Below are 8,935 nucleotides of genomic sequence, written 5' to 3' on the forward strand. Positions count from 1 at the left end.
AGCAGAGACGGACTGGCGACCCTTAATGATGGCGGAGAGGAAAAGGAGTGCTGTTTGGAGTTATTTCAGAATCAGAATCAGCTTTATTGTCGAAGCATGTGAACAAGTACAAGGAATTTGACTTCATTTTTTTCTTAGCACGTAATTTGCATAGATGTAAACATGAACACTTGACAGAACAAGAACAACAATGAACAGTAAGTTGAAAAGTGTGTATATATATATATATATATATATGTGTGTGTATGTATGCACCCATATATGTAGCACCTGCACCTGGAGCACCTTCACACAGTTTCACACAGAGAAACTGCCACCTATGACGTATGCAGGAAAGCAATGCGTTTCTGTGGTAACACCACTAACTTGTATAAGCATTTAACAGCAGCACACCCAAAAGTTAACGCAGATCTGCAAAGCAAACACAGGGAGGAGAAGGAGGAGGGAGCTCCCCAGACCCGAACCAGACCCCTGGCACAGAGACTGACAGAGGCCTTTCAACAAAAACCTCAGAAATATCCAGGTAGCAATTTCTAGAAGTGAAAGTTATTTCCAGCATTAATGTTGTTTTTCAAAGTGTAATTGGTGGTCAGATATGTCATTTTTGCAGAGTGATTAAACTATTATCATATATTCAGACAGTTGAAATAAATCTTAATTGTTTTACCGGAACTCAAAAATATATACTTATATTAAGATATATAGCCTACCTCAAACCTGAAGTATGAATATGGCCGAATGTAATAACCCTTCTGTTGCAGGAACATTAGTGTTCCTATTTAGGCTACATGCAGATAGGTTATAGATGTAATTATGTTAAATATTATCTTCTTATTTGGCTAAAATCCTTGTCCTGTATTTTATTATCATTATAATCATGATCAACTAATTAAAGGCATACGTACAAAATCATTTGATGATCAGGAATTTTCAAGTAAATAGTATTGGTATCGGCAATACTGGCCCTGTAACTACTTGGTATTGGATCGATCTGCAGTATCGCTCACCCCTCGTTTTCATCCAGTTTTCTCAAGCTGTTGTGCTAAGCTGCATGCCACAGGAGATGACTGGTCTAATGATAATCTTGATTCAAAGAGGTGGTAGATGATTGTCACACAAAAACACTTGTAGCACCTCTGAAACCCGTGACTTCCTCAAAAGTTAAAATGCTGTGAAATTGAAACCAACGGAACCTTCGTTAGTTATATGTGCTGTAGTCTGTGTTGCAGAGCTGAACCTTAAGGAAGGAGTTGTGAACCTTATGAGCGATGGAGGAAATTTATGTTAACAGTGGTTTTATCAAGTCTGTCGAACCGCGACCTTCAACAAATCAGAGAGGTAAGCATGGTCATTCAGATGGAGTGGTTGATCTCTAAACGGACGTATACTATCATCTATTGTGTGATAATCATCTGATTACAGTTGTATGATTTATTAATCCAAGTATCTTCTCTGTGTTCAGGTCCCAGGAGGTTTCATGGAGCCGTGGTTCTCTGTCTGGGGCTGCTCTGTGTCGTCCCTCTGGCTGGACTCATCAGCCTCGGCGTCGCCTGTGAGTGTAAACCACATTCGGAAATCTGAAACTCAGGTGCATAATTATGCTCCTGTTTTATTAAGATGTCTATTTTAGTTTTTTTTAAAAAAACATACTATACCTGCCTCCCACAGGAGGCAGCTACAGTGCAACGAGCCAGTAACCCAGAAAAAAAGGCCTTTCCATTTTTTTAATACGCACAATAGTTATGTTGCTGTGGGATTATATTATATTTCAAAATAATAGTAGTAACAGCACTGGTAAAAAAATTTGTGTATATATATATATATATATATATATATATATATATATATATATATATATTCTTTTTGGGGTTTTTTTCCTCCCCCCATTGTGGCTTGTGGATGACGGCACCCTTAGCTGTTGCCTATACAGCCTATGCAGAGGGCCAGCTCTGTATAACCTGGCTATGTGTAATTTAACTGGATTTCTGATCACTGTTCATCAAGCAGAATTCAGGAACATTTTGACTTGTGTAATTGCAGGTAACTTTTTACACGTAACACACAGATACAACAAGTGTTTTGTGCTCAGGAAACAAGTCTCTTTTTGTATTTAAATTTCTGTTGACTCTTGAAACAAGAACAAATTGTATCAACTACTGTACATGTACACTATCTTACTCAATGTCAAAAGAGTTGCATTACTTGATAGACAAGGTGTTTTACATGCACTATATAATGAGGAAGTAAATAAAGTTATTATCAGTGTTAATAAATCAAAAATCACATACAGTATACAGTAGGAGATTCACAGTAGTCTCAACCATCTTTAATCTAACACACATATCATGCTGTTTGTCATTATTTGGTATCTGATACTGAGATGCTGATATAAACATACTGCTGGTGCCTCTGTTTATTTCAGACTATGCCTCTGAACGGTGTTCGGCTGCACATCTGTCCACTATCAGGGACAACCTGACTGAGTGTCTCCAAGCCAGCAATACAACGTTTCCCTGCCTGACTGAAAATGGAGACCTGCTCAAAGACAGAATCACAGAAACGACCAAAGAGCCGAGTGAGTATGGCTGAGTATGCGTTGGCATTGTGCACTCATTGTCATCTATTCAATTCAGTTCAATTCAAAATACTTTATTTATCCCCGGGACGGCAATTAAATGCATGTGGAATAGTTGTACACAAACACAAAACAAGTCAGCAAGTAAAGAACACGGTCAGCACGTTAAGTACAGACGCCAGCATGCTAGTTACACAGACCCAAACCAAGTCAGACAGAACAAACATAGACTAAATAAATCAAATAAAATATTAATAGAGGTGCAAAGTAGCACTGAGGTAGGTTGGACTGTGGTGAAGAGGCAGCAGCAAGTTAGTGCAAATGTGAAAATTGTCTGTAGCAGCAACACTTGTTCTCAGTTCTGCAAAATTAATCTAAAATCAACTTGCCTTTCCGTTTTACTGCAGACATTTTCTCTTGAGCATGAAAAGTAAAAGGTGTGAATAAGCACATAGTCCTACTGCGTCTTGACTTTCAGTTCAGTAAAACATATTTGTTCTCACATGTCTTAAACACACAGTTACCTTGTGTGTTTCTCTGGTTCTGAACATTTGGGATGATAATAGTACACAACTCATCAACTTAAAAGTCTTGTCTTTTTTAGACGTTCAATGCAGAGGTGTTACATATCATATCTTTAACCCATGAACCATAATGATAAAGTAATGCTCAGCACTGATTCTCAAACGATCTGCAAACTAAATACAAGCTAACACGCCAGCAAAACTCTACCAGACTGTGCTTTGAAAGGGGGGGAAAGGGTCAATAGCAGCCAGACTGTGTGAAATAGAAAGTATAACTCTGCTACATCATATCCCATCATTTGCCCCCAACAGTTTCGGTCTAATACTTCAACGATTTGTGAAAGAGAAACAAAAAAAGGCAATTGACACTCAGGAGGGAGAGTCACAGGGACTTGCTCATGTCTCATGACTTGCTTTACCTACATTCAATGTATTTGCTCTGATGTAGCCACAATTAGTAATGATGAGATTTGTGTACATAAATAAGAAGCCACCACTGTGCTTTGTACCAAATGTGCATGTTTGCAACTGGATTTATCTGATCAATCGTATCTAATGTTTAACATTTCAGTGTTTTATGTTACAGGATGTTCCTGTCCTGAAGGATGGAAGATGTTCCATTGTGCCTGTTTTTTCCTCTCTGGTGAGTCTGGCAACTGGGACAAAGGCAGAGACGACTGCATAGACAGAGGAGCAGATCTGGTGGTGATAAACAGTGCTGAAGAACAGGTACGGTGCATGTGTGTTCGTGTTATATTTAAATGAGTGTTAGAGAGCTTCATAAATGTTAAATGTAGACACATTTGTTCACCTGACAGTCTTTAGCCATGCAAATTAAATGCTAGCGCCAGCATGCTAACATGCTTTAAGTGATGATGTTAGCATGTTGGTGTTTAGCATCTATCATTTTTACCATGTTCACCATTTTAGCTTACAATGTTAGCATGCTACCATTTTCTAATTAACACTAAACACAGTAAAACTGAGGCTGATGAGAATGCGAGTAGTTTTTAAGGTTTTTGGTCAAAAACCAAAATACTGTAAAATGTCATATGGTTCTGATGATGGCCCACAATAAAAAGTTGAGACATCAAAGTTATTACAATTAATCCATTATCTATATGCTGAGATATTTCAACAAACAAATAGCTCAAAAATCATCCTTGCAACTACATGACAGGCCAAAGGATCACTTGAAGGTCATATTGATAATATTTCACATGATATCTGTGTTTCATCAGCATTAGCAGCCTTGGTAGTTGCCAGTTTGTGGATTTTTTTTCTTTTTTAATGTAAAAAAAAATGTAAAAACTTCCACAGTCTGCACCCAGCAAGCATTGCAGCCCTAATATTTAGGTAAGATTGCTAGCCTTAGCAACGTAAGCTAGTGCACAACCCAGCAGATGATTCAAACAACAGCAGTGTTGTGATATAAATGCAGTGAAGGGAGGCCACGTTGTCTCGCATAAATAAATGTCATAAATGTCCTGACCATACATTGTGCCAATCTTTCAAGTAAATTGAGATACATCACAGCGTAGACTCTGCCCTTATGTTCATGATATTCCACTCATTCCAGACAAACAAAAAATTACAAAGTCAGTGGGATTTATCCTCGAGGCACAATGGATATCTGTACAAAATTCCATAGAGCTCCATTCAATAGTTTTTTTGAGATATTTCAGTTTGGATCAGAGTGATGAACTGACAGACAGATTGACATTGCACTCCCCTGAGACAACCAACTAGCATCTGTGAAAACTGATCGCAAAACCAGACAACATGATTACATTTCACCACACAAGGAAACACGAAACGCACATAGATAGCCAGCAGGTTTTACACACAGTACACACAGTACAACTTAATTCTCACTGTTTACATTTAATATCTTGATACGATCAAGTTACAAAAAATATTATTAAAAATTGAAATATAACCACTGTGACTATGTCTTTATTGAACAGACATTCCTCTCCAACTTTACCAAGGAAAAAACTATGGCTTGGATTGGTATGACTGACAGAGTGAAGGAGGGGGCCTGGACATGGATCGATCGAACTCCAGTGACTTTCCAGTAAGGCAGAAATGAGCTTTATCTTTGTTCAACATACTTGTTAACATACAATAACTACTATAACTGCCATATGGTGCTATGGTTCTCTTAATTAGGCCTCTTTAGCATATACAACATATCTGGGCAGGCAGAGCTTTAGAGATGTAACTGAACAAAAACTCATAACCCAATCTTTTTCTGACCATACTGACACACACTGATAAAATCCATAAGCACAGCAGTTTCAAAACACCCCGATAGGTCACATTTTCAGTAAAGCGTTGAGAGCTTAGCCGGAGTGTCACAAGTTTATAATTTATAAGTTTATAATAGATGAATCACTTTTTTAGTGGCCATCTGTGACATGAAAAATAAGACCTTCCTCTCCCTCTGTAGACAATTTGTTGAACTTGTTTAATGGTGCGGGACTAAAGATTTCTTTGTGAAGAAATCTTAAAGATTTCTTTGTGAAGAAATCTTTAGCTAGCTTCCAGCTTAGTAGCAACCGAGAATGACATTAACTCACTAAATCCAATTAACAGTAATACATAGAGTCAACAAACATAACTTACGTGCATTGCCATTTGAAGTCGTTAAATGGCTTTCCTTTTTTAGCAATTGAGTGGGCATTCCTAAATAATGGTGCCATCTTTCCAGCTGTGCAGTCATCAGGCTGTTGAGGGCATTCCCCACTCTCTCCCCACTCACCAAGCAACAGGGTAGCCAGCTCCACAGACATACAGTAATACGGCTGGCTCGGCTGACCGGAGTGCAGAGTAATAATTAGTGACAGTGAAGAGTCAAAGTGAATGCTTGCTAGTGAAGTCCAACTGACACTTTGATCCAATCAGAAACATATAATTTGAGCAGATCTAACTCTGGGGTTGTGGAAAGTGCACTGTTATGCCTTAACCAAGCTATCGATCGTTAAGATTAATTGGATCTGATTTGACTGGAATGAACCTGCTACAGTGGCTGGTAAACTGATTCAATTCACCCGCCAACACACAAATTCACCCACATTTGGCTGGTGGCGGGTGCTAATTTCCATCCCGGGCACGCACACACTATGGCAGTGACAGTGGAGTAGGAGAGAATATATACGTAGTTGACCAGAATGTGTAACAGACTGCATTCATGTTAACAATGCCATCATTGTCCTGTTTGTTGACCTGTTAGGTACTGGAAGACATCACAGCCTGATAATGGTGGTGGACATCACACACTTGGACACGAGGACTGTGCCCATATCATTATTGGAGGCAGTCACTTGAACTGGAATGACTTGTCTTGTAAAACCAGTCTGAGGTGGATCTGTGAGAAAGTGGTTTAGCACTGGGGCATATGTAGATTAGTACCTTCAGATCATGGCTCAGTTAGTAATAAGGAAAATCATTTATCATTATATCAATCAAACTAACAAATGGTGGCTCATTTCTTCTTCATGAATCCCCTTAAGTTACACGTAGGGGGTATCATTGACGCTGTCATTGCCAGCAAGCGTATTGTTAAAAAACTGCTTGTGATCGCCAATAGTTCAGACGTAGGGCTTACAGATAACTTCAGGTCTTTCTCTTGAGTCCATGGATTAACTGATCATGCAGCAGCCATACATGATCTACTGTTTTTGAGCTTACCAGATACCACCAGCCACATTTACCAAACGTTCATTCTTTCTTCTGTTCTTAAAGGACATGCGCAGACAAGCTAGCTCTCAGTGCAAAGCGAATAGACTCATAACAGGCTATTGTAAGGCTCATGGGTCATGACAGGCTGTAACATGGACATGTACGTTATGAACAGAAAAACTAAAATGCTGGAATACATTTCTGCCTGCAAAATTAAGCGCACACTCAATGGATCGACTAGTTTGGACTACCGGAAGACAGGGATGTCAACATGTATGTAGCTGCTTGCACAAACACACTGTTTTAACTACTTTTGTATTCATTTTGAGTCATACATGCTACAGTGCTGCGTTGTAAGGTGTCTGCTGATGTTGCATAACTTTTGGGGTGAGATGTGGAGCATGTTAAGACACTTAAAACACAGTGTAAAGTTCTCACCCTATGCTGTTAGCTGTCAATGCTAACTCTCCGTTCACAGAGCCTGTAATGGTTGCACCAAAAGTGTTCACATCTTCGGTACTGGCAAGTCAAGGGTAGCTTGAGCAATGAAGCTGCATGTTGAAATCCACCGAAGGTCTCCTTTAAGTAACATGAATTGCATGCTCCATAAAAACTTGCCACATCAGCATTGTTTTGTGTTTGTGTCTTACTAGGCTGCACTTTTCAGAGTTTATTTTGATGAGCCCAAAGAACACCTGCGCAGTGATCATGCTCTTTTCTTACAAATAGCTCTGTTAAAGCCAACACTTATTTTTACATTTATATGCTCTGTTATACTTAATGACGTGTTAGATCAGAATGTGTCTTTAACGATTTAAATTACTCCTTTAAAGAAAACCACGTTATAGACTTTCTAATGTTATGTCTTCTAAAATATCTTTTTGACGCTTTTACACATTATGTTTTTATGGTTGTTCCCCCAATGTTCTATAAAGAAACCAACTGTTTTCTAAAATAGGTGGTTTTCTCTTGACAATGTGTGTAACAATAATGAATGAATATGATTGACTTTTGTGTTGTCCATGTTCTGTCCATGAGCTCTGCATTTCCTACTCATACATGTCATGTCATGTCATTGTCCGTAACCGCTTATCCCCAGTGGTTAAATTGGCTTTTGTAAGGAGGGGGACCCCTTCTTTACTCAGCGGCTATTATCTCTCAAACTATTTTTGGGGTTTTCTTGCACCATCAGCGTAATACATATGTTAACAACTTATGGCCTTCTTGATTATATCTCACATTCACATATTGGTAACTTATTAAGCCTACATTTCACCATCAATCTACACTGTAATTTGTAAAACGTATTCACAATATACATAATCAGTTCACATATTAGCAACATTTATTTCCATCTCTTCAATACACATGAAATATTTGCATTGTTTACACCTCACCATCAATTCATATAGTTATTTACATCTCACACATACATCTGCGTGTCAAAACATCAAACCACATATCAGCACACAATTTCATTTATAACTTTACAAATTGGATTCAGTTCAAGTTTCTGCCCCTCCTGTCTCTTCGGGTCATAGCCCACATGTTTTTCTGGGTTCCATTATAGTGTTCATAAGGGAAAATCCTCTTTCACATTCTGCTGTGCCACCTTCGGTGCGTCAGCAGCACCGTGTGTGCCACTGTGAAGATTTGAGGTTGGCAGAATTTCTAAGTGGTCAATACCTTGTTTCCCTACTGGTAGATAATCATTATCAGTGTCATGTCATGTCATTGTCCGAACCGCTTATCCCTTTCCATGGGGTTGCGGGGTGTTGCAGCCTTGTGTCAGGGCGAGGGCAGGGTGTTCCCTGGATAAGTCGCCAGCTCATCGCAGGGCCCTCACTAGTGAGCAACGTGGGGTTCAGTATCTCACTCAAGGACACTTCGACATGCAGCTCAGCCCTGCCCGGAGCTGGGATTTGAACCAGTGACCTTCCGATCACTAGTCGACCTGCTCTACCTGCTGAGCTACAGCCGCCCCCACTATCAGTGTTTTTGTAGTCAAAGCAGATCCTGAACTCTTTTTCCACATGCCATTTCATTTAACACAAAAATTTAATTATACTTTATCATCATTTTCATTTACATCAACATCTCTGGATGACATAAAACCACAGCTGGTCTAATCGAAGGGGATCTAATACAACAG

At 39.1% G+C, this 8,935-nt stretch overlaps 1 protein-coding gene across 1 annotated transcript; it reads left to right on the forward strand.

The window, feature by feature from the left end:
• The first annotated feature begins 471 nt into the window (after positions 1 to 471).
• Positions 472 to 8,590, forward strand: LOC119025906 (CD209 antigen-like protein E). The gene is made up of 7 exons (XM_037109922.1): positions 472 to 523; positions 1,218 to 1,338; positions 1,463 to 1,552; positions 2,423 to 2,575; positions 3,686 to 3,828; positions 5,067 to 5,176; positions 6,335 to 8,590. Exons 2-7 carry the CDS (start codon positions 1,269 to 1,271, stop codon positions 6,486 to 6,488), a joined length of 720 nt encoding a protein of 239 aa, XP_036965817.1. The 5' UTR covers positions 472 to 523; positions 1,218 to 1,268; the 3' UTR covers positions 6,489 to 8,590.
• Positions 8,591 to 8,935: the final 345 nt, after the last annotated feature.

Source organism: Acanthopagrus latus, chromosome 9, assembly GCF_904848185.1.
Source record: "Acanthopagrus latus isolate v.2019 chromosome 9, fAcaLat1.1, whole genome shotgun sequence".
In the NCBI taxonomy this organism is placed as follows: Eukaryota; Metazoa; Chordata; class Actinopteri; order Spariformes; family Sparidae; genus Acanthopagrus; species Acanthopagrus latus.